General features: G+C 38.2%; 1 protein-coding gene across 6 annotated transcripts in view; it reads left to right on the forward strand.

Moving 5' to 3' along the window:
- Window positions 1-27237, forward strand: part of LOC127430622 (cell adhesion molecule 1-like) — a 486388-nt gene that overhangs the window by 313379 nt on the left and 145772 nt on the right. For 5 of the 6 annotated variants that reach the window (XM_051680513.1, XM_051680515.1, XM_051680516.1 and 2 more), the window contains exon 2: window positions 21021-21038. The exons of the other annotated variant lie outside the window; for it this stretch is intronic. In XM_051680513.1, the coding sequence (XP_051536473.1) occupies window positions 21021-21038 (18 nt within the window). The remainder of the gene's footprint in view (window positions 1-21020; window positions 21039-27237) is intronic. 6 annotated transcript variants of the gene reach the window in all.

A 27237-nucleotide genomic window follows, 5' to 3' on the forward strand; every position in this document is an offset into this window, starting at 1 on the left:
CGAAGGGGGGCGACACTATCAAGAGTGCTAGAGATGACTGTATTTATATTTTCTGTTATTTCATCAAGTTCTTCTAGGCTTTGGGTTTACTGAGTGTATGAGATAGATCTGGAAGATTATTAGTGAAGCTATCGTTAGTGGTCGAAAGAATAGTTCTACCTGAACGATAGCATGGTGTAGATTGTTTAACATTAGCTGATCGCAGCATACAAGAGACGAGGTAATGACCCGAGATGTCATTGCTCTGCGGCAGAATTTCTATATTATCAACATCAACTCCATATGACAGAATTAAATATAACGTATTATGGCAATGAGTTGGTCCTGTTACATTTTGTCTGACTCCAAAAGAGTTGAGAATATTGATAAATGCTAATCCCAGTGTGTAATTTTCATTATCTATGTGAATGTTGAAGTCACCAACAATTAAAACTCTATCTACAGTAACTACAAGATCTGATAAAAAAATTGCTAATTCACCAAGGAAATCAGAATAAGGCCCAGGTGATCTATATACTGTAGCAAGGGTAAAAGATGACAGAGTTTTTTATTTTATTTATATCTGACGGTGTCACATTAAGCATTATTAGTTCAAAAGACTTACATTTATATCCTGTCCTCTGAGTAACACCAAAAACCTCACTGTAAATTGTAGCCACACCTCCTCCTCGACCCTTCAGATGAGGCTCATGTTTATAACAATAACCTGGAGGAGTAGATACATTTAAACTAATATTTTTGTAACGATGCTGGCAATGACGAAGACGTGAAGATGAAGAACCCAAGTGCAGTTTATTTACAAGTGCAATAATCTAAACAAAACAAACATAAATGACTTGACAAAGACACAATGGAAAACATGAGGCTTAAATACAAGACATGGGAGAACATAAACCAATGAACAGACAGAACTGATAACAAGCTAACAAGACAATTAACCAATAAAAACATGACACATGAACATGGAGGGAAAACATGAAATCACATGACAAGGGAACAGGAACTAAACTTTTCAAAATAAAAGACATGAATCAACAAAATACACATGACTTATACCCCCCCCCCCCCACTAAGGGGCAGCTCCCGACGCTCCAACACATAAACAAAACACGTAAAACATGACATAAATTCAAAGTTCTGTAGGGAGCTGGAGGGGGGGGGGTGTCTTGAGGCATGGGGCATGTGACCAGGACAGAGTCCATGGGCGGTGGAGCCATGAGAGGCTTGAGGGGCGGAGCCATGGAATTTGGTGCCCGGAGAGTAGCCGAAGACTCGAAGGGCCAGGGTGGAGCTGATGGCAGGGAGGACCAAAGCGGTGCTGGAGGCTCGGAGGAGCTGGGGGATTGGAAGACTGGAGGTGGAGCCGGTGGGACTGAGGACCAAGGTGGAGCCGTAGGGAAGGAGGTCCCCGGTGGAGCTGACAGATCGGAGGGACAAGGCGCAGCCAGATGATTGGAGAGCCAAGGTGGAGCCAGGTGGCCGACAGACCAAGGAGGAACGAGGGACCCCGGCTAAGCCGACAGGCTGAAGGACCGCAGTGGAGCTAAGGGAACGCAGAGCTGAGGCAATGTCGAGGGACCGACAGGCCAAGGCGAAATCCAGGGCTCGGAGGGTCCAGGCGGGGTTGGAGGGCCGAAAGTTCCCCTTGCCTGCTCAGCAGAACTAAGGGTGGGTATAAGGGTGTTGCTGTGACATGGCATGGAGCAGGCTCAGGCGTTGCTGTGACGTGGCATGGAGCAGGCTGAGGCGTTGCTGTGACATGGCGCAAAAGATGGCGCTAGCTCAGCGACCATGATGAGGAACTCTGGCTCGGCGGTGGCCATGTCGTGGAACTGTGGCTCGGCGGCGGCCATGTCGTGGAACTGTGGCTCGGCGGCGGCCATGTCGTGGAACTCTGGCTCGGCGGCGGCCATGTCGTGGAACTCTGGCTCGGCATCCACCTCCCCCACAGTGAACATGGAACCAATGATCTGTAGGGCGAGGTCGATATATTGAGCCAGGCTGAGGGAACTGCGACCACCAGGCATCAAGGAGGAGATCGGCTCACTTAACCCCACCCTAAAAATGTCCTTGAGGGCGACCACATTAAAATCCACCTGGCTGGCCAGAGCGCAAAAGTCCTCTACGTACTCCTCCAGGGGACGATTTCCCTGACGTAGCCGTATGAGTCGAACTGCTGGGTTCATAGTTAGGTAAAGTATTCTGTAACGATGCTGGCAGTGCTGGCAATGACGAAGACGATGAATTTAAGAAACCAAGTGCAGTTTATTTACAAACGTGGAATCCAGAAACCCTAACTATAAAACGTGAATAAAACAAAATATAAACATGAACTACTTGACTTGACTAGACTTGACAAGAAACTAGACTTGACATAAACTTGACAAAATGTGACTTGGCTTGACTACAACAACAGAGTTACAATCACATTCACATTCAATACTTGACAAGGGACAATGGAAAACATGAGGGCTTAAATACAAGACATGGGAGAACATAAACCAATGAACAAACAGAACTCTAACAAGATAATTAAACAATAAACCAATGAAAACATGACACATGAACATGGAGGGAAAACATGAAATCACATGACAAGGGAACAGGAACTAAACTTTTCAAAATAAAAGACATGGATCAACGAAATACACATGACAATATTCATCCGGTTTAAGCCAGATTTCAGTTAAACAAAGCGCATCCAAACTATGATCTGTAATAATTTAATTTACAATTAGTGCTTTGGTAGAAAGAGATCTAATGTTTAGTAGCCCTATCTTTATATAATATTTATCTTTAATTTGTTTGTTTTGTTCAAGTTTGACCTTAATCAATTTTTTTTCTAAATGATTCAGTGAGGGTTTTGTGTTTGGTAGTTCAGGGAACAGACAAAGTCTCTATACGAAATCTAGGTGATACAGTCTCTATGTGGTGTAGTTTATGTGACCTGTGTGACATCTCATGGCAGCCAGCAGACGTTCGGATTAACCATTTTGTCTGCTTCCTGACCTGGGACCCAGTTAGTTAAATACTATCAATATTAAGACTATGAGCCAAATTACTAGAGAGGAGAGTGGCACCTTCCCTGGAGGGATGGAGTCCGTCTCTCTTTAGCAGGTCAGGTCTACCCCAAAAACTCTTCCAATTGTCTATAAATCCTATGCTATTCTAGGTAGATCCTCAACCTGACATGGTAACCGGGCCGTGACAGTAAACAGAATGCATTGTTGTAATTTAAATTTTAGGAAGTAGAATTCAAATGTAATGAATTTCAAATGAAAAAAGAGAATGAATTTCAAATGGTCAATGATTATTTCAAGTGTAGTTTATTTGGACTATGGAATTTTCTGTGTACTCCTGTGTGGTTATAGCTTAGTGTATAATGTAATGAATAGATTAGAATTCTATGTCCCTATTTGTTTCTATAAATTAGCCTGAAAGCAATGTAATGGCTATTTTGTGGTGCATTGTTTTAATCGCTGTGTTAATTGTTTCGTTAATTATGCTAACTTAGTTTAAAGAAAAATGTCTAATTATTGGAAGTAAAAAAAATAATCTACATATCAGGGGATATATAGGTATAATTAGTCAAAATTAATGATGTATTCTTTGTTATTCTTTTTTTTTATTATTGAAATCAGTCTATTGGTATATCAGTAAGTACAGAGGCATTGAAATCAGTCTATTGGTATATCATTAACAACAATCTAGCATTATTGCATTGATCACTATAGTGTTTTTCACTTTCTATGTGTAATTTATTCAAAAAAATTTATACAGTGCTGTTAAGAGGGCCAATGTGAAGCTAACCATTTAGTTAACCATTTAAAAGTCTTGATTTACTCAAGTAGACAGTAATTCAGGAACACAGTTCTCAGCTTGTTTTGGGTGTGTAACCTACATTAAAAAATTGGCATGTACTGTAGTTGTCCCACACAGAAGTATATATTTTTTAATGTAAATTATATTGATTGATAGTAATAATTGCAATTAGAATCTATAATCGACATTTATGATTTTTATTATTATTGTGCAGCTCTACCCTTCTACATGCACGTATGTTTTCTACCATGGCAAAAACACACAAACTTGCACAAACAAACACTGAAAATGAGCGCCACCTTAGCTTGCAGAAATCCTTTTAGGTAAATGTGTTTTGGCCTCGAGTGCTGCAGGAGGAGATGAAGACCATCTGAGGGGATGATGAATGACACCTCCTGCAGGAGCAGCTGCCCCATTTCCAGCCAGCATACATACCCTCCCTATCTCTCGCCCTTCACCTCTGTAGAAAAATAGAAAAACAGAGCTCAAATCCTCGGGGAGGAATTTGTGTCGTCCCTTCAGACAATTTAGAAAATAGAAATGTAACTGATGCACAAGGAAGTCATTTGGAGATTGTTTAGAGGACATTTGCAGGGGTGGGAATTTGCAGGGACCTGGTGATAAGATAATTTATCTGGGTTGCAATACAATAATAATGCAATAATGCTGTGATTCTTTATGTTTAGTGTATTGCGAGTCAAAACTAATATATTGCAATCTTATTGTAATCTTTTACTTGTTTCTCTTTTCATCTGTATTGGACTTTTTGCAACAAATGCTGAACTTTCTGCTTTACTTCATCATAAAGCTATTGAAGTAAGTGCTGAGCATAGGCACCTCAGTGTCAGTAAAAAAGACGTGGAAGTAGCGTACCTTGATTCCAGTATGTTTATTATTACATGGAAACCTTTGCAGCCTAGCTGTATGCAGGATGTGTGTGGACAACTATACAAATAAACAAGGTAAAGACAAAGTAGAGTCAGTAAACTCGTTCTAAAACCAATCAGCATTTGTTCAGATATAAATAGGGCTACTCGTTGCTCAGTAGTCTGTCTCAGCTACGACTCTCAAAATTCTACAGCACCACGGAGCGCAACTCGCATAGTTTTCAATTAAATTCGACCCAAATCATTATCAAAGGACATAGATTATTTACTCTTCATACTGCCTACACAGTGTATTTTCAGTTACAAGTATGTCTTTTTGTGGTTTGACACTGAATGAAACCTATTCAAGGCTACATACAGAGATTTCATGCACTAACCTGCAAACTCATCAAAGTTACTTTGTTTGCTCGAACAGTGTGCGACCAGTTTCAGTATATATTGATGCCCTCAAAAAAACATATCGAGAAAATAATGTGCCAGTCAATATTTGATGTATCAACATTTTATGACATTCCTAGATCAGTTTTGGTCAAAAAGAAATGTTTGTTGACTTAATGGCACAGTATGTTTCGTCTTCTCACACACTTTTTGTACCAAAAGTATCAATATGAAAAATAAAACTATAGATGCAATATTTTGAGGTAAAATAAATATCTTGATACTTCAAAATATTATTTTTTACCCCACCACCTCTGTGGAGGGAACGTTCACTTTAGGTGCTGTGATATCGTAACACATTGAACCAAGAGCTTTACACAGAAAACTTATCCTCGTCTGAAGTTGTGCCGAAGGGTGGAGAAGATCTCAACATCTACCACTTTTATGGAAATAGCTTGTGTATTAAATATTTATGGGACTCCATAACAATGCATTGTCAGCCTTTGGTGCTGTTCCACTGGTTGGTGCTCCGTGCATGCACCCTGCAGTGCAGTGAACTTATATAAGTGGCACAGCAGCAGCAGGAAGCCGAGGCGAGTTTAGAGGCAGAGCAGCCTACTGTCCCATCTGCGACACTTACTCCAGGGATGAAATGGATGTCTCCGCAACATTCTCTTTAATGATTCACTTTTGTTTTTCAATTAAACCGAAGATGATGAAAATGTACTTGCGTTGTTTACAAGTCAATGAAGCAAGTCACCTCGTCCCCCTGTCTCAAGGCCTCCGTCGCATATCTTTGCTCTGTTTCAAAACCTAGTGATCTGCTTATGGTGGCAGAATTTTAAAAGGATAATTCACCCAAAAAAGTCATCATTTACTCACCATCATGTTCTTCCAAACCTGTTTGACTTTATTTCTTCTGTGGAACACAAAAGGAGATGGTAGGCAAAATTTTGGGGACTGGCATTCTCAGTCACCATTTATTGCATTTTTTTTTCTCCACACATTTTACGAAAGACATATTTTGTAGACCATATAATATATACAAATATTGCATCACTTTCTGGATGCTATATTTTTTTTTCTAGAGGGTATTTGAGGACTTAAGTTAAGATGAACACCATATGGGAATGTTTAAAAACACCCCTCGTTGCAGAAAATGAGTATACCCTGCCTTTGTCTGGGCACAGTGAGAAGCAACCCTGTGTGTGCTTTGGAGCTGCGAGCATGTCTCTATTGCCTTGTCAGATACAGTGCAAACTTACATTCCGTCTTTCATCATGCCTCTGTTTATCTCGCTGTACAGCGATGCACATATTCTGCCTGACTGCATCACTTGTTCCTGCCCATGCATTCTCTGCAGATTTAATTACATGCTATTCTGGACTCAAATAAAAAAATAAAAAGTGGGTGTGAGAGAGTGAGAGGGTGAGAAAGGCAGTGAGTGAAGAGAGACAAAAAACTGGGGCCAAGCTGATCCTTAGGGTCATGTATTTATGTCGGGGGAATGGCACCCTACTGTTTAATGATTCACAATAACCTCTCAAATGAGAGGATTAAGCTAGGGTTGTCGAGAGCAAAAATAATGGGCCTGGGGCTCAGTAGGGTGATTCATACAGTCAAGCACCTGACTACACAAACGGGCCCTGGAAGTGGCGTTCATCTGCACTGTCAAACTAGGGCACCTACTCCACCTGTGTGCCTGCTTTCAACTTACCTGCTACTCCTCCATTAGTGTGTTCTACTTCTGACTTGTGTCACATGCAAAACAAGCCAGAGAAAGTGCAATATGTCAGTGCGGCCTGGCTTAGGGACGCAAATTGTGTTAATTCATAATTGTATCACAAAAAACTGGAACTGTATGCTGCTGTTCCATGAAGGCTAGGGGTATTTGACAGTGGGTTGATGATGGTACTGCAGAGGGCCTGCAAACTTTTGTTTGACCTCAAAGCATATGTGAAACTCGGCCTGAAAAACTCATGACTCATGTAGGCTGTTTCAGCAGAATTGTGTTGTTGCATGTTATTTTCTCTATCAGAAGCAGCAAAGCCACAATGTTTTTTATTTTTTTATTATTCTCTTCTGTGATATTCAAAATCAGTCAACACTTCATGTAGGCCTAAATCTTATTTACCAGACAAGATGCCAATGCAGGAGACAGAGTGATGCTAAAAATTATTGTTTTTATGAGTTTATTGACAATTCTTAATTGCATCTTTCTCAAAGCTCAGTCTGACATCATCTGAACATAACAAATGAATCAAACATTCTTACTACAGTAAAATGACATTGAAGACTTTAAATGGAGACATAACCCCGATATCTCTTACAAAACAATACATAGTAGTACACAACTGTAGAAGGTTCAACAATAAGTAAACAGGAAGCGGGGTGGCAGTCCAGGTAAAACAAGCTTTAATGTTTTTTTTTGGTTTTTTTTCCCAGTCTAACAAACGGTCTTTGGCTTTTCAGCTTCACAGCAAGGGATCTACTCTAGCTTTAGTCATAAGAGACAACATAAACTCATAAATAATTAAGGTTAACAGCTTTGCAGCATTTAGCTTCACGACCTGGCAGGTCTGTGTGACTGGGACTCGCTCTCCCTCACTGGCTTTCTCGGCGGCCTTTTCAAGCCCATCTCTGTCGTCACTGTAACGAGACACAGGTGTTACATATCATTAATCACCAGGTGATGGCCCTTACCGCTTCCTCTCTCCCCAGTGACAGACACATGACCACGACCCGCTCCACAACAACATAAGACATATTAGACTTGATGAGCCCATCCTTTCCGCTATCCTTACCAGAGTGTCAGGTATTGTCTGATTAGCCCTTGCTGGTAGATGCTGGAACTGCAGTACTTACTGTAAAAATGAATGTATAAAATGACTAGTAGTAAATGTTTTTGTGTGTGTGTGTGTGTGTGTGTGTGTGTGTGTGTGTGTGTGTGTGTGTATATATATATATATATATATATATATATATATATATATATATATATATATATGTATATATATATATATATATATATATATATATATATATATACACAAACAAAAAAGGATCATACAAATTATGTGCTGCCCTGAAAAAGCTATTTGACATAGCATATATTTACATACTGTATATTTCGCAAGCCAAAATGACTGCATTTGCACAAATGATCCTGTTCAAAAGTTTACATCCACTTGGTTGCTAATATGGTGTGTTACTTCTCGATGATCAATAACTGCTTGTGTCTTTTGTGATAGTTGTGCATAGGGATGTGTGGAACGACTAATTTCACTTAAATGAAAATTTTGGAGTCAACTAGTCTAAAAATAAACCAACCTATATAAAACAGTCAAAAAATGGTATTTATGTGACCCATTTAAAATAATCTATTCCAAATCCAACACTAAATTCCGCTGAAAAGGAGCATTTATCTGCGCCATGCTCACCTTGCATTATCATCATTGTACATTAAATATAGGACATGACAAGCATTCACCTTTAGCGAATACAGGTTTAATTATTGAAAACAATAGAATGAATAGTGCAGGACCAATAGCGCAACCCAAATTGCTTGTTCTAAATGGAATTTGCCAAGTAAAAGTTACTTAACATATTAAAACAGTCAGGACATTTTTGAAAATAATTAACAGGTAGGCTAAGCCAAATCGAGAGAGAAAAAATATGATTAAAGTTGCGCGTATTTCACGATGTGCAGTCATGCATTAGCCATTGATCTAAATTGACAACTGTTCTGTAAAGGACATTAACCAATAAAAAATAAATAAATAGCTATAGGACAGAAAAAAATAATAGGCCTGTGATGTAGCCTACAATAAACCTAATGTATTATAAACACGATGTACACAGAACAAAAGATAGCTGAACCCATTTAGCAGTCGGCATCTCATTGAAAATAGCCTTCTTAATCAGCACATTAAAAAAATGGCATTCCTTGCTGTGGCATGGGGGGGCATGGTCACGTGTTACACTTGCCTAAAACAGTCATTTTCTAGGCTACTTACTCAAAAGCATAACATTTTTGATGAGTAAAATTAACTCATCGACATGGTCCGGTGAAAGATGGGACTTGACTCACCTGAGGCGTCTATGCTGCGCTTGAAAAAGCCTGCTCAGCGAGAAAATAACTTACAAGCACGCACAGATTTAAAGAAGACTCAAATGTGAAAACATCTGACTTTCAAGCCAACGTTTCAGAAATCGGCTTCTCTCACCACCACCAAAGTGATTTCTATAGCTACTTTGCTGAGCTTTATTGTCTAGCGAAAGGGCATTATTCTGCACGCACTGTGAGTGAGAGCGGCAAGAAGAACAGGCAGCCTGCGGTGAAATTAAACTTTGTATTTATCTGCTCCGAATATCCTCTTTTTTAAATAATATTTGTATTATTATATTATATTTAAAATGTGTAACATTAATATGACTGTAATTTAAGTGCAGCCCCTGTAGAAGTATATAGCCAAATGTAAATGTGTAAAAATGTTGAACAGTTTAATGGGGGAAAATTAGTAATTCCAGTGTCTGCTAGCAGCATCAGAACCGTTTAGTCAACTAGTCTTGCACATCCCAAGTTGTGCATGTGTCCCTGCTTTGTCTTGAAAATTAAAGCTGCCCACTATTCTTAAGAAGAATCCCTCAAGTACTGCATGTTGTTTGGTTTAATTGATGCTCAAGAAGGCAACACACTATATTAAAAATCAATTAGGTAACAGGAAGAAGAAACGTTCACTGTAAATGTGTACCCTTGTGCCATGTCAAAACATCAGTTATTCCTCTACAGCTATTTATTGTCCCATGGAGGGCCTGTCATATCTGTCAGTGGTGCAGAATTCAAGCGGCAGGGTAGTGTTCCCAGCCCAGGAGCAAATATGTGGCTAATGGTAGACTGGCAGACTCTTTTTCTTTTGTGTAGGCTGATCCAGGGGATTAAAGCATCTGTCTGCCCTCTGCTCACTATAATGGCATTAGGGGATGGATATGTTTTAGTATTCCTTTAAAGAATATCTGATACGAGCGGGCAGCTGATTTAATTAAGTAAAAAGCTAGACCTGAGAGAGAGAAACCAACAAAGGCAAACATGGAGTGAGGAAGACAGACAGGCAGACAGAGATATAAGCCTGAATTCAGTGTTTAGTCTCTCAGCAACCAAGCGTAGTCACCTCAGCCTTGGAGTTCCATGAGAATGATTTGACGAAGTTAATCTCTACACCAGCCGTTCTCTCTCTCTTTCACCAACAGGCCTCATCTTTTGAGCTCCACACTCTAATGCCTGAATGTAAAGTGGCTAGTTGCGATCCTGGAAGCTGATATGTCGATACAGTATTTCCATGGCTGTTGCTTTGTATAAAAAAAAATGGTGGGGACAGTTGCAGCAGAACAAGTTTGAGCAGGACCGGACAGGAGCATGTCACCACACATGCTGGATATGATATTATGACTTGGTAAAAGCTTATGAATCTTAAGAAATAATCTACAAAATCACTTAAACAACCCTTTCAATAGAGTGGCTGTTTTTCAACATAAAACATTCTTGTTTCACAGAGATGTGAGAAATCAATGCCAAATTGATCAAATTAACTTATACTGTATATTTTATTTAACAGTATATGGTCTACAAAAGAATATCAATTAAATCAAATCTCAGTGTTTCCCATGCTCATGTTGAGTCTATGGAAGGTAACAGACACAATTGCATTTGGAAAGGGGGTTCATTTGGTACATTTGTCAGTGGAGGAGCCCTTTTGGCAGACATTTATAAAACCTTTTTTGTTGTTATCAAGGAAACATATTGACCTCAAAATTTCTTTGCACTTTTGCACCACTTAAATGCAACTTTTTTTTTTTTTCTGCTAAAAAAAATGTTTGCTACAGGGAGCAAAATAAGAACCTTATCTTTGTCTGTTTTTGTGATGCAAAATGTTAAAATTTTAGCTATTCATTTGAGTATTTGTTGTGATTGTAACCTGCTCTGTAGCCTTTCAATTCACTAATAATAGCCAAAAATGTTTTATTGTGATAAAATGCATATGTAGGCTCTCCGTGGCCTCTTCTGGGTCGACACTTCAGAGTGCAATATTGATTTTGTGTGGAATGCTACTTTATAATTTATTTATTTGTTTTTGTTTTGGCTTAAGGACACTTATTTAAAATATGTGACTGACATTCCTTTCTGTGTTTTTATGATTTATGAATTTCTGGAAGTAACACTACTACTACTTATTATTATTATTATTATTATTATTATTCAGTTCTCAACTTTGTAATAGCCACTAGCCACTATTCACAATTATAAACTTTCTACTGCACTTTAAAAAAAGTTAAACTGCTAAAGACAAAGATGTTGTTATAACATAATGAAAACCTTTTTGTTTTTGTTTTTATTTTTTTATAATGTATCATATATCCCTGCGGATAACTTTGCATACACATATTATGCCAGTGGCATGAAGCGTATCCCTAAAACCACATCCCTAAACTAGCCTAAGGTGAATTGTTGGTCTTAGCTGCTCTTAGCTGCTCTCCTCAGCTAAAGTCTGTTTTCTGAAAGCAGAAAACAGACCACCCTGGGAGACCAGATAAGACCAGCCTAGGCTAGGCTTATTTTTTCAGCAGGGATGCAAGCAAAGCAATTAGCATTATAATTAGCACATTATAAGCAATTGTGTAAAATCCTCTTGGTTAATAAGTGAAGTTATTAGGGGTCACTTGACCTCAGGTGGTGCCACAGAGATTTGCCCTGAGAATTATGACCTGCTGGGTGTGGTATCAGATCACAATTAGATCTGCGACCTCTCATTCAAAATTAATGGCAGTATTCCTGTCTTGGTCTCCAGGTTGTGTCTGTGACCACCCCAACGGTCTCTTTGCTGTATCAATTCTCTGTTTCGTGCCTTTCTTTTGCATACATCTGAACTTTCATCTGAAGCTATTTTCACCAACTGACTGGAACATTTCTATCCTCTATTGAACATCCAACAGCAAAAAAATTTGGTATTCATGTCTTATCATTGCCTTCCTTTTCTATTCTTTCCTCTTGACTTGTCTTTTTTCTCGGCTCAGCTTTGCCAAAAGTATGACAAATGTAAATGTCACCTCTTTTCAAGGATTTCCAATCAGATTCAGATTGTAGATGAGAGTGTTTTTTTCAAACAGATAGCATCACTGTCTTTGTGGCCTCCTGGTGTATGGCATAGAGGTGTTCAACTGCTCTCTTTGGCATGCTGTTCAGAAAGCCACGGTTGTGAAGGTCAATCTGTGTGTTGTGCTGACCGTGCTAGGCCACCCAACCCTGCCCTTTCCATCAAATCCCCTTTGAGATGAGAATATGACTGTTTGCTCCTAACCTTTTAATTACATGAAGGCTCAGCAGGTCAGGCTCGAAGCTCCAGTATTTATGTGGGTACTGTAGGTGCAACTGAACAGCACTCATCAGTGCCCTGAATGCCTAAAAATCCATACTCTAACATGTACATTCCTGAACCCGAGAGACATATTATAGTCAGTGGTTCTCAACTGGTGGGTTGCAAAAATTGGTGGCAGGTCTGTTCTGAGCAGGTTAAATGCAAATAATAAAATGCATCTAACCTCATGACCATGTATACTGTAGTTAGGATGAAGGAGCAAGCTATACCTTAGCATTCTTATTCATTTTAATGGCATCTCCTTGGCTAGCAGGGAAAACTGTGGTATGACGCAATGCGAAGGCTGCCATATTTGCTCATGGGTGCTTAGTTTCCGGATCGGCTGTCATGTGATCGATCACTTGTCAGTGGCAACAGATATGAAAAATATAAGTGTATTTCACACTTTTGAGGGTCATTTAAAAACAAACTGTCACTGGGAAAAGATTAACTATATTTTTATTAAATAATTGTGATTTAAATGTTTCTTGGGGGAAAAATAAATTGTTAGAAGCACGGCTCTAATTGTGGAAAATTATTTTGCAATCATAGCAAAATTCCAGCATCTACCAGAGGGGCTAACCATCCAATTCCTGACCCCCTAGGATAGCGAAAAATATAGGTTCATCAACTTTTAAAAGGGAGGAGAAAATAATTTCCATATCTGTTGATGTTGAGGTCAAAGTTCAAGTGTCCAATCAAACTCTACCATATTTTGCTACATATTCATCTGTCAATTGGTAGAAGCTAGCCAAATTAGACAGTTACGAAAAATGGACAGGTTACATGAAGTCCTCAAAGGTAAAAAAATAAATAAAATTAAAAATAAAAAAATAAAAAACATAACATTGCCAAATTTCCATTTATGGCAAGGTCATTTTTGTTTACTTTTGTACGACCAGCAGTTTTGGCACTGTTTTATATCACAAATTGATGTCTAACATAAAACTGAAGTAAAACCAGTTTTGGAACCACTGCCATAGCCATTACAGAATTTCTGAAAATACCAAATTGTTCATGACAAGTTAGCTGGAACACACTGCTGGTTGCCCCACACTGCATCTTCTTATGAGTGTTCATTGGAATGTCAAACATCTTATGTCGAAATTCCCAAAGTGAATGTGTAACAGTTCAAGGACAGGCAAGTAGGAGGCGGGAACCGGCTGAACAGTCAGCATAAAGGTTTAATGATCTAAAATAACTTAAAACAACATAAAACATAAACAAACAGACACACATGCAGCCTGGCGTGTCTCTCTCTTTCTCTCTCTCTCTCTCTCTCTCTCTCTCACTCTCTCTCTCTCGAACTGGTGCCTCTGGCTCGTCTTTATCCCCCTCCCGGCTGATTAGCCCGATTCAGGGTCGGCCGCGTGTCCTCATGGCCCAGCCCCGCCCTCTTCCTTGTCACACTCCTCCATCGCCCGACTCAGGCCGGGGAAACCCCCGGATTGACACAATCCCCTCCCTTTCTGGAGGGGGGCATTGCCCCTCTGGTCGTGCCTGCCGGTAGGTCTTCCCCACATTTCTGAAGCCCTGGGAGAGATGAGGGGAGGGAAAGGGGAGAGGTAAAGAGTGAGGCGGAGCAACAGAGAAAGAGGAGAGAGAGAGAGAAAAACTTGCTCATCGGTTCCCGGACACGCTGTCGCCTGATCCTCAACCGTCCTCCGGCCGCTGGCGGATGGAACCACTCCTTCCCTTCTTTGGTGGATGGCAGCAGTTCCTCCAGCTCTCAGCAGCCGGCAGCGACCCCTCTGTTCCCAGACAGATGGCCACAGCTGCTCCTTTGGCAGACGGCAGTGGCGAGGACTCTGTGACAGCGCATCCCTCCTCCCTCCCAGGTTTCGGCACCACTGTAACAGTTCAAGGACGGGCAAGGAGGAGGTGGGAAATGGCTGAACAGTCAACTTAAAGGTTTAATGATATAAATTAACTTAATACAACATAAAACATAAACGAACAGACACACATGCAGCGCGGCCGCGTGAGTCTCTCTCCCTCTCTTGAACAGGTGCCTCTGGCTCATCTTTATCCCCCTCCTGGCTGATTAGCCCTCCTTCTCATCACAGAAAGGAAATTAATCCATAAAACCAGACCTGTGTTGGATAGGATGTAAATTTTCAGACATTTTCATAATCAATTGTCGCGGAAATTAAATAAAGTTATTAATTCAAAACGCAAGATATATAACTTGTATACATGTATTTTAGTTTATTAAAACTTCATGTTGTGGATCTTGAAATATTTCGGACCTTTGGTCTTAATTTTTTATCTGAAATTAAGTAAAATCATAAAAAAAACTGCATAAACACATTAACCTACATAACATACCGTTTCTCTGGTGATGGTGAGATGTCAGCTGAATGTGCTTTCCCGGCAATCACTGACGTAATTAATTGTTGGTTGGGATGAAACCAGGTCCCTGTTTACACCAAGTATTCAAATGTATTTCCGATCACATGTGGTCAGGTGAGACACATCGCTGTTTAAACCTAGTTGCTTAAATGCGTCTCCTGTGACCACTTGTGATCGGATTCAGAGGGGAGGGGCTCTTGCTGCCTTCAAGTGGACCTAGGAAACTCGTACCTCCAAGTTGGGCATTCGTTACAACGACATGTCATGCATTCAAGTGGGAAAGAAAATACAGAAGAAGACAAACAAATACACAATGAATGATGGCAAAAGCTAATTTTCTTTTGTACCAGTGAATAAAGATAAATTAATACACTTGCATCACTTATTCACAACATATATGATTTATAAATGAATGGTATCTATCAAATTATTAATTAATTAATAAAGCCACGAAAGGTAATTAGTTGACTGTCATATATAACAAATTAATATTATTAAAATAATGTACAGTAGTTTAAATATTTTTGCAAAATCATTCGTTTCCATCATCTTTCCTGTCAACACGCCCTTTCCAGCATCCCATCTCGGCAACTTGTATATCATCTAGAGTTTCCCACTTGTAAGTACGACTTTGTTTGATCGTTCATGTGCTCGGAACTCGTACATACGATATTTACGACTCCATTTGAAGGGCACATATATTTCATGATGACATGCATCAATCACTATGTCAGTGTTTTATTGCATGACATGAAAGCACATCAAAGTCAGAAAAGACAAAGAAAGTGCGGAAAGAAACGGTGCGCTATTTCTCCCGGATGCATCTGAAATTTAATCTAAGCACAAAAGCAACATTTCGAGCAGAACTGTATGTTATTTTAGTGGATTACCTGTATTAACCTGAGCTGCAGATGTTCATGCTTCTCATAAGTGTCAGTGCATGTTGATTTCAGACACACTGAGTAAGATCTGTGAAGTTCTCGTGTTTTTGTTTGTATATGCTTTTTTTCAATTTTCCGATCATGGCCGACAATGTTAGAACTCTTGTTTTAGTGCAGCGGTTGATTGACAGGTGAGGCTTGGTGCTTTGCTGCTGCCTGAATGCATACAAGACGATTAGCATTTACACCTCAAAAGTGATGTGGTTACATGCGTTTTTGACCACATTTGTATGTGGTTTTTGTGATTCGATCACATAACGTTTAGAAACTGTTTACACCTGTATTTGGTGCTGACCATATGTGATCGGATCACCAAAAATGCATCTTAATACCAGGTGTAAATGGGGTCAAGGAGACCAGCAGATCAACTGTGCTTGTTTTCATGTTGTACTTCAACACACAATTACAGTGTATGCAGAAAACAAAGATCATTTATAGAGAAACGCCTCAACACTGATTACACTGAGCTCACTTCATCTTCATCTGTGCATCGTCTTCTAGTATGCGGAGAAGACCTGACATCGACGTGCAAATGCCCTCTAGAGGCAGATGACTATATGGACAGCCTTATCAATGTCTGTTATCATGATTACTGAATACATTTGTCCTGAAATTAATTAATCGACTATCGATAAGCTTAATCGATCAAATTGTTGGCAACAATTAAACGATTATTTATTAACCATTAACATCCCTAGTACTTGACCTTGAATTATAAAGTACCTGGGCTTAAATTCAGTTTTGCTGAAGAAGACATGCTCACTCTTCTGAAGAAGTTGTAGGCATCCCCTAAGTTTCAGAAAAGCTCAAAAGTCACTTTAAAGTCACAGGCGGGTTGTGGGAGCTGTCAGATGTGACCTCCCTCACTGGCTCCTTCAAGGTGGCTTCAGGACACCAGAGTGAGTGTCTATTCCCATTAGCGAGGCTTATCAGAGTGGCAGCAGTGGTGTCTAATCACAGTCCAGCAGACAGACAATAAATCCCTCCCTATTATGGCTCAGGTACACATGCCTCAATCCTCTGACTAAAGCAGCCTATCAGAGCCTGATAGGACAAAGACCTGAGCCTTAGAAACACTTGCACTTTGTCGCTGACTTTGAAGTCACGTGGGTCAAACAGCTTTTTGTGCAGTGACATTTTCAGCTGGAAAACACTTTCATCCTTATTCTCTTGTCTCATGTTCATATTTGAAGATTACTGATAATTGTTTTTTAATGGTTCCATTTATTATGTCTAATGTAAAAGCATGGTTTATAAAAGCCTTTTTTTAACAATTCAGGTGTGATGTCATATCCAAACCACTATGGTTATTAACCTTTGCCCACACCAATTATACATATGACAGTTCTCTTTAAACGTCATTTACATTTTTTTTTTTTTTTGGATGACAACATAAAATGGCGATGAAAGTGGCGCACCAACTAAATCTGGAATATTTAATGGACCAATGTGTAATACAAAAAAAAATTATATATATATATATACATATATTTTTTTATTTTTTATTTTTTTTTTTTTTTTAATATAAACTATTGGAAATTATGATATTCTTGATCTGAAGTAAAAAGAAATGTGTGATTTAATCATTTACGCATCAGAGATTAATACCTTATGGGTAGTAGCCTATATTTCTAGTTTTTGATGAAGCTGGTCATTCTGTTGAAACCTGTGCAACAGGTTTATGGAGTAGCACAGCAGTCGAGAAGAGCAAAAGGCTTGTTTCACCCTTGCACCACTTGTGTGGGAGACATGTGAAGGCAGTCTGTTTGGTGTGAAATGGACTGAGGCTATGATTTGGGCGTGGTTTCAGTGGAAGACTGCAGTTAAGCCCTGGTAGTCATGTCCAAAAATCCTCAGGACCACATGGCTTGTACTGACTGTACCTCTTGGGTGGACAAAATTTGTTTATCAGGGGTGAGAATTGGCAGGGACCTGGCAATGTCATATTGATATATAAATTGTACTATGATAATATTGCAATTATTTTATGTTTAGTGTAACCTATTGCAATTTCAAAACTGTGATATATTGTAATCTTTTACTTTAGGTTCTCATTCACCATAATTGGATTTCGGTGCATTGTGCAATAATTGCTGAACTTCCTGCTATACTTCATCGTAGATACATTTCCACATAAGTGTCAATAACAAAATTGCATTAGGGAAATGTGCAACTTGGTTCCAGCATGTTTATTATTATTTGTATTTATTTATTAGTGTTTTTTGTTTATTTAAATACTTGAAATCTTGATGTACAGAGGATCTTTGCAGAATTCTTTACAAATGCCACAAGTTATAGACTTTGATATTGTTACATTAGCTTGTTCTAAGTTTTCATTTTGGTCGACGATTAATAATTAAGTGTTTTGAAAAATTGTAAAAAAGATAAAATAAAAAAATAAAAATCCCTTTCCTGCCATTTGAATGTCAATACATAATTGTGAGGTCAAATATTGAGATACTTTGAAATATCTATCCTCCACCCCCCACCCCCATGCACTGACTGGCCCTGAACTGAAGTAATGATTATTGTGAATTTAAACAGAGAACTGCATGAAGGAATTATTATCTTGTGTGGTCATGAGACTTCTGCAATAATATCTCTCTATCTGCAGAAGTAAATGCCCACTGATGACAGCATGTTTTTTTTTTAGCATGCCTTGCTTCCAAGACTCTGTGAAGGGCTCTCAGGTTGGTGTGCATATAAAGAGACACACAAGGGTTCATAAATGCAGCTCATGCATGCTGACCACAAAGTTAATTTTCCTATCATTTTGGAGAAGGGAGCATCTCTCAAGTGGGATACCTCATGTTTAATGCATTCCAGTGGTCAGAGATTTTAACCTTACCTGAGGAGAGGGGGAGAGAGTTTGCCACGGATTGGGCGGTACCTTAGCTCTCTGCTTCGGACCCCAGTTATGGGCCTATGACTCAAAAGATAATGCAGAGTTACTCTGATGGCTGATATTTACTTAACATAGAAAGTCTTATTCGTGTGGCCTTCTAGGGGTCCAAGTTCGAGGGTGGCCCAGGCCCCCAAATGCATGCCATGAATTCTTAAGAAACCACATGTGCAAAAACAAGCTTCTACCAGCCCAGGTATTACTGAGCAACTGTACTGAAAAACATGCAGCTTAGATCAGGCTGGATTTAGCTATTTTTTGATTTTAGAATCTCTGCCACCTGTATGGTCTTTCTGGTTGGAAAAGGAAGTCTTTTGGGCCCATTTGTGGCTTAACAGAGCATGGTACCAGCAATGCCAAGGTCTTGGGTTTGATTCCCAGGGAGCAAAAATGGATAAAACATTACCTTGAATGCACTGTAAGTCTCTTTGGATAAAAGCATCTGCCAAGTGAATAAATGAAGATGCAAGGATATTGTAATGTATAGTAGGGCTGGGTGATATGGCCAAAAATATTATCACAATATTCTTTTTCCATATCGTTTGATATTGATATTTATCACAATATACAGTCACATGTGCACATTGCAAATTTTTTTACATTTCCAAGTTGGCAAAAAAAAAAAAAAATCCTAAATAGTCAAAATAGTCCCTATGAAACTGCATTGGGGGCCCAGAGACAGCTGAAGTAGTGGGGTCTGAGGGATCTTCTACCAGAATATTAAAACATTTGAGTTTGTCAATCAAGTGCAGTTGGATATGAATGTTCATTTGTTCATCTGTTCGTTTTGAAGCATAATGACAGCAGTTCAGTATTTGTTTGAATATTTTTACATTCAAATTATATATTTTTATATCTATTGTATTGGGGCATAGATTCCCTTGTGACTGAGGAATGATATTTTATGGGGGTTCAGGGGTATCCCCTGAGAGAAAATTAAGAAAATGTCAAAGTCTGAATGGACCATTTTTATATTTTATATTATAGTGCAAAAGACTAGGCTACCAACTAGTAATTTTATTGTCTTTCCTGGTCATCCATGCCAGAGATGAAAACATCTGATTAATTTTCACAAAATTAGAACATAAATTGATTTGTTTGTTATTAAAGGCTCTAAGCATGCTGATTAATAAAGCAAAATTTAGAAGGAAAAAACATTATGGTCTAAAGGCGCTTTGGAAACACGTTAACTTATTTGGCGCCTCATGTCTACGCGCATGCGGGGAAAAGAGGCAATGCGTGCGGAGCAGGACAGGGCATAAATGAAGCGTTTTGGGTGCTAGAGTAAAATATTCAAGAATGCAGTGCAGAAAGATCAGAGCTGGTGTACACAGCACTGTTGTTGTGTCGTGCTGCTCGCTATAGACGATGAAGGGGCGCAACCGTCATCATTAAGTCTTGTGACCAGCATAGCCTAATCGTTAGCAAGGCACCTAACTTCATACAGTCTGAGAAAACTAAATGGCTTGTGTTTTTAGTGACATGAACCTGATCGTCTAGACGTAGAACATAGGCTAAATATCGAAAATTAATCAAAAGCTTATCGTCGATATAGATGATTTTTTTATTGCGATAAACATCTAGATCATTTTATTGCCCAGACCTAATGTATAGGCATTCAAAGACATAAAACTAAAAGGCCCAGCCATAAAGAGTGATATCTGGCTAAAACTACAATGCGAACAAGCCTGTTTTATATGTAAAGCTGTGTGAGGTATAATTGGAGCTATTGTCTCAAGGGTCTTGTTGTAAGCGGTTGGTTATGAAGAATTTCATTTGTTACTGAGGGATGATTTATGCCATGGTCACCCATGGATACTTGCATGGATTTCTGTGTACCTTCTCGAATATTGTTTAAATTCAATAGACACGCAGATGCTCTGAGCAAAGCTCAGACACAAATATATTTTCTTCAATGGTTGTGCGTCAAGTCCCAGAAGAGGAATGCTAATTAGCACATTAGCTAAGATGAAAATTTGGTAAAAATGCTAATAAGAAAATTGTTTTTCTAATCAGACTCTGACTCATTGCAAATTTTCATACAGCCATGTCAGCTCTAAGTGCTTTTTAAAACACATTGCATTACTGACACTTTTGTTCTGTTCTGTTTAAGCAATAAATGTGTGGTTATTGAAAACAGCTTTGAAAGTCACATTGAAAATTACCTTTAAAGAAAGTCAGTGATTTAGCATGTGCTAACTAATGTGTAAATTTAATGGATCTGTCTTCTTTCTTCTGATTGCATGACATTTTGGGGATCTATTGTCTATTGGTGAATGGCTTCATCTTAAATATTTTCTCTTTTTCCTTTCCCTCTTTCACACAGGAGCTGCTCAGTACCCAGGTATGCCTTGCTTCCTCTTTACCTCTGTTTCATATGTGTGTGCGTTTTTTGCCTATTCCCATCCCCATTTTCTAAATAGCTTGTTCATTACAGCTATCAGTACTGGTCATAACCAAGACCATCTTGTCTTTCTTCGACCTCTAACTCAATCTTTTTCTTTTACTCCTCCTTCAACCTTCACTGGTGCTGGTGCTCTGCCTCTCCAGCACTCCATCTTTCCCATCCCTTTTACAGGGTTCCCACAGTGGAAAGCATGAATATACACTGTAAAAAACATTATTTTAAGTCGGTTCTTTCTGATACATCAATCAAACAGGCTCTCAAATTGGTCTAAATGATTCAGAAGTGAATCCATCTGAATTAAAATGATTAAAAAAAAAATCCCCATTCAGTTTTTGCTAATGAGTGAAAAGATTATGGAAACGCCATTAGAATTGATTGATCAGAAAATGTGGGAACCCTACCTCTCTAACATTATACTTTTCTCAACTTTTAGGATGGAAGTTCTGCCCCATTCTCTTCAATATCTCATCTGATCGAATTGCTCCATTTTCACAGTGTACATTTACTCCACATACAGTATACAGCAATTTCCTCTTTCAAATGTGGGAATTGTATTTTAAAGGAGGCCAGTAAAATAAGTCATTTTGTAAACCGTTCTCAAGCTCTCCATTTTATCATCATCTTGTCAGCGCTTCTCAGGTCTTACTCATATTCTTTCATGCCATTTATTTTTTTTTTTTTTGGCCATGAACACACCTACTTGTGTAGGTTCAAGATAACAAAATGTTTTTTTTTTTTTTTTTTTTATAAATTGAATTATATTACTAATTTTTTATTCATTTTAGAGAGGTAAAACACAAGCACTGCAATAGCACTGTTTGTGCTCATTGTGATTTAAGGGTATCATGTTTGCAAAGCTTATTTTTTGCACTGAATCTAAACTGATACCCTTTTCTCTAAGTACCTGCTTGCCTTTGGTAGCACTTTGCAGCTTTTCATTTTTGTTAATTATAGAAGTTATTAAATGGATATAATTCACACCATAATGCAGGTATCACTAGAGAGGTTTTTCTTTTTTCTCTCTCTCTTCATTTATAAGTGTCTGATGACTCACTCAGTGTTTTAATTGCCTTAACACTTTGTGTTTTGGATGAGAGAATAAATGACTGTAATACATGCCAAAAATAGGAATGCATGATATAATAGTGTCCATATCGGCCAATATTGTCCGATATTTGTGCTTTTTTTAATTATCGGTAACGGTCTGATTAGGCTGATATTGGAAGAAGGTAATATCAGGGCTTTTTTTATTTTATCTTTTACATCTTTTTTTTTTTTTTCAGATTTAAACAGTATATATGATTTCCTATGCCATGTGTCTAAAGTAAAAAACAGTTTTTACATCTTTTTAACTATTGATTATAATGTTTTGATTTATCGAGTAATTTTGTAGTCGAGCACTCTAACCCACAAAAAACGAGAACCCGATTACTCGTAAATTAAAATGCACGTAAAAAAAACAAAACAAAAAAACGGACGTGAAACTTGCATTTAGTTTTATTCACAAACATTACCAAAAATGGTTTCAAAATAATGTAACTTCAACAAACTTCTTTTGGAAAAAAAAATAAATGAATGAACAATATGAATTAATACAAATGGAAAACAAAAAAAGGTTTAAAAATAACATTTCCACTCACCCGGAGCTTACATAGAAATCAAGTCTACATAAAGACTATCACATTTTTATCATTTCACATGTTATTATGCAGAAAAACAAGTGGTGAAAGTTGGTTATTTATAAAATGCGCTCTGCCTGTGTTTATAGATTTCACTTATAGATTTTATATATATATATATAAAATTGGATACTGTATCCACCAGATTTTTGTATATCGATGCTGAGCAAATCTTAAGCTATAAAATAAACCATTCATAGTAGCCATTTAGCACTATTAATCATACTGTTCCTAAGTTTCCCTCATCAGTAAGCCCAGACAGCATCTGTTGACTTTTCTGAGCTGATTTTGAAGAAAAATATGCAGAATTCTGTATTGTGTATTTTAACATAGTAAAACAAACTGAGCTAAGAGTACTACACTCTTCTTGGTTGCTGAATGCATTATCCAACTAGCCAACATATTTATTTAAAGGATAGTTCACCAAAAATTGTAATTCTTTCATAATTTACACATCCTCATATTGTTCCAAACCCATATGACTTTCTTCAGTGGAACACAAATTGAGATGTTGGGCAAAGTGTTAGCCTCAGTAACTATTCACTTTTTTCCATACAATGAATGGTGACTGAGGCTAACATTCTGCCTAAAATATCTTTACAGTCATACAGTTTTGAAAAATGAGTTAATAATGACAGAATTTTCATTTTTGGGTGAACTATCCCTTTAATAAATCAACACACAAGGGGTAGTTGAACTTTGAATTGAGGAGTTTTCTGTGGAGCTCTGCAGCCTCAGATTCCTTGTGCTCATCATCAGTACAGAGCGAGGAATGATGCTTTTCTCTGAGTGTCAGCCTACATTAGAACGGAAAACTAAACACCCACCCTGAGCAGGACCTGAAGCGGGGCAATCATTCAGACAGACAGCATTACGGCCAGCAACTTTAGCCCACACTCCAGCAGCCCTTTACGATTAATGCCTTTCTCCTCCACAGTCTATCAGCCCAAACATGCTGAGCCACAAGAGAAATTCTCTCTTTCTTTCACACTCACACAAACACTCTGCTTGGCAAAGGCTGTGTATTATTTTTGCTTGCAATTTAGTTATTATTTGAAGCCAAGTTATTTGTATGGGTAGAAACTAAAAGTGAAGATGCTCCCAAGAAGGATTGGATGGATCCCAGTCCTTGTTAAGGGCCCTAGTCCTTCATGGCCTTCTACTTTGTTTATCTCTCTCTCTCTCTCTCTCTCTCTCTCTCTCTCTCTCTCACTCTTGCCTTCTTTCTCCTCCAACTCTGCTTGTAAACAGAACACTCTCCTGTCACAGACATACACTAGCAGCTCCTATTATTGTGTTAGCTAGCTGCTGTGAAATTACTGTAAAATTATCCAGAAGAACTGTGCTGGCTAAACACATTAGCACCCGGTAACACTAAAAGAACATGCCCACAATGCAAAAGTGATGTCTCCCCTCACCGTGATAAACAGTATTTTGGCATTGATATATATGAAAGTTAATAAGTAGGGTAAAAAAGGTGCTGTGATTTATTTCATATTCGTTGCAAAGGGGGAAGCAAAAACACATTGGCATCATTCACTCACCTTCATGTTGTTTCAAACCCATATCATGAATTTCTTCTGTGGAACACAAAGGGAGATATTAGGCAGAATGGTAAAGCCTCAGTCACCTTTAATTTCCATTTCATTTTTAAAGATGTACAATGAAAGTGAATGGTTACTGCAACTTTTGCCATACAATTAAAGTGAATAGCCTAATGTCTTTGTGTTCCAGGGAAGAAAGAAAGTAATACAGGTTTGTAACTTCATGAGTAAATTATGGTTGAATTTGTATTTTTTTGTGAACTATTACTTATATCCCAATAATCCGTATGCCATTTGATGATTCGTACATTGTGTAAACAGTGATTCTGTAACATTGTTCATTTTTTGTTTTAGTCATAGTTTTAGTCTTTCGATGAATGTGTCCTTAAAATGTAGTCAATATTTCGTTGTGTCAGATTTATTTATTTTAGTCAGTTTTACTGTAACTAAGAGGACATTTAATTTTAGTCACCATATTTTGGTTGATGATAATGAGCAAAATGACAAAATAGTGTCAAACTGTAATAGGCCAATCTTTAAAGGTGCAAAATGTAACAATTTTCATGTAATACTCACCCTTTTTTTTTTTTTTTGGCAAAGTGTGAACGGCTTGTAACGCAACTTAAAAATTGAGCCCTTCCCGGACTTCCTAGGTTGCCTATTAAAGCCTGTAGACTGATTTCCATGCAAAGGGAGCGGGTCGCTTTAGCCGGGAAATCCAAAGGATGTGACGTTTATGCACGCTCCCGAGAGCCTTGTCTCAGACAGTAGCTTCTCTTCTGCTATTCAACAGCGACAACAAACTGCAACACCAGGTAACGTTATCTTAGAGATGGAATCCAGCAAACGTCCGGCTCCCAGCACAACGCCAACTCCTACACAAACTCAGAGTAAGCCAAAAAAAAAAAAAAAAAAAAAAAAAACATTTATCTACTGAATCCCATCTGGCTAAGCGGGAATGTGATCATGGTCGAGCGAAAACTAGAGTGAACATCGGCAGGGCATTTGATTCCTGGAGGGACCTTCGTTCGGTTTTGGGGATCAAAACCGACCCTGAATTGGCGTTCTTCTTATTGGACAGGTAAGCTTACATAACTGCAAAGAATGTGAAATATAGTGCCATAAGGATTGATCTGTGTCATTTTAGCTAAACTACAATAACACATTAAATTAATGCTAGACAATGTTCAAGATAATGCAAAAAGACCCATTCATTAGTGTAACGTAACTTGGTTATACAGAAAATATATGCATTATACTATTATAAAACAATAGTGCATCGATATATCAAAATGACAGTTGTGATGGAATCACATCAATACTGAATTGTGTCAACATATTTATAATGTACAGTCTATTTTATAAACAGCTACTGTCATCATCCACCAAATTTAGCTAACAGCTATTGAGAAAGCTGGCTAGCTAACGCCGACATAGGCTATTGTATAAATGCAGTCAATGTATCATGCAAAGAAAAGTGATTACTTCAAACTACAGTCTCGCATAGTCAGACCTATATCCACACTTTGTTTTAGCCCTGTTCCAGCGCTGGAGAGTCAAATATAATATAAAGTCTCAAAGTTTGTAGTTAAACAATCATAACTGTATAATTTTAATTATGCTACCTCATCTGTCAGCATAATGTCGGTGAATCACAATGTCTCTTTGTATGTTATGTCATTGTTTTGGATAGTGCTCGCTCGCTCGTGTCCCTATGGAGTGTGTGCATGAGCGCGAGCTTGAGCAACAGGTAGCTGGCTGCAGTTCACTTAACGGACACAGGTGTCATTAATTCAAAGGGTTTCTGAATCTTACATACTGCACCTTTAATTAAATATTCAAACATTTAGAAAAAGAAATATTTAGTAATGTAAATGTATCAAACGTATAAAATATACATACAAAATAGCTACAACTCTCCTTGTTGTGAAAACCTGATCCCCTGAAATAATATCTTATAATGAACATTCTTGAGTTTTAGGTACTTTTTTCAGAAGTTACTGTGTTCTGAATTCTTCATGCTTTAGAGACTGTATGGCTCAACGCTAAGGATTTTTCTACTGGCCGGGTCAGGCCAGTGGTTCAGATTTTAACTTGCCCTGACAAAATTTTAACAATAATAGCTGTTTTTACCATCATGGCTTTAAAAAAAAAAAAAAAAAAAGTGTCAAAGCTAAATATTTTTTTCTATATACTGTATATTAAATTTTTAAGACAATTTCCCCCAAAATTGTTTCACATTTATAATTTGAAAGATATGATTTATGCTTAATGTAACCCCATATAAGTGCACATTAATTTTTAAGTGAAGAGTTCTGTGGAGCAGATGATGGGTTTTCGGTCACACGTTTAGTCAAGCTGTCAGCTTTCGGGCCATGTGTAGTGTTTTCACATGCAGGATCAAAGATTTAGTCACTGAGTTATAGATTTGAATGTAATAAACATATGAATCCCTGAGAGAGGAGACTTGCTACTAAATCGGTTGTGACATGTAATATACAGTAGGTAGATATTAGGCCTAATCTGTGAATTAAGAATGTGTATATAACATGAAATCAGACAACCCAAACAAGACCAACACTGACTGATACACAAAGCACAAAAACAAAAAGACCTGTACGGTCCAGAAATGAGACATGTAACAGGTGTGTTATGAGGAGAGAATTGTACCTTTTTTTTTTTTTACTGTTGGAACAACACTTGTGCCTTGTTCTTTTCCTGCTATTTTCTACACACTGGTATTTGCTGCTGCTCAGACTTGGAAAAGAGTGAGGACATTTCTCGGAGAGTCTTTGCAGGCAAAATAGGGCAGTAGCAGGTTGAATACAGCCGGTGGAAGACAGTGGCTGAATCTTCGGATGATACGCAGCTCTCACTGTACATGACATAACTAACAACCAGTTGTCCAGTACG

Source organism: Myxocyprinus asiaticus, chromosome 40 (assembly GCF_019703515.2).
Source record: "Myxocyprinus asiaticus isolate MX2 ecotype Aquarium Trade chromosome 40, UBuf_Myxa_2, whole genome shotgun sequence".
NCBI lineage: Eukaryota > Metazoa > Chordata > Actinopteri > Cypriniformes > Catostomidae > Myxocyprinus > Myxocyprinus asiaticus.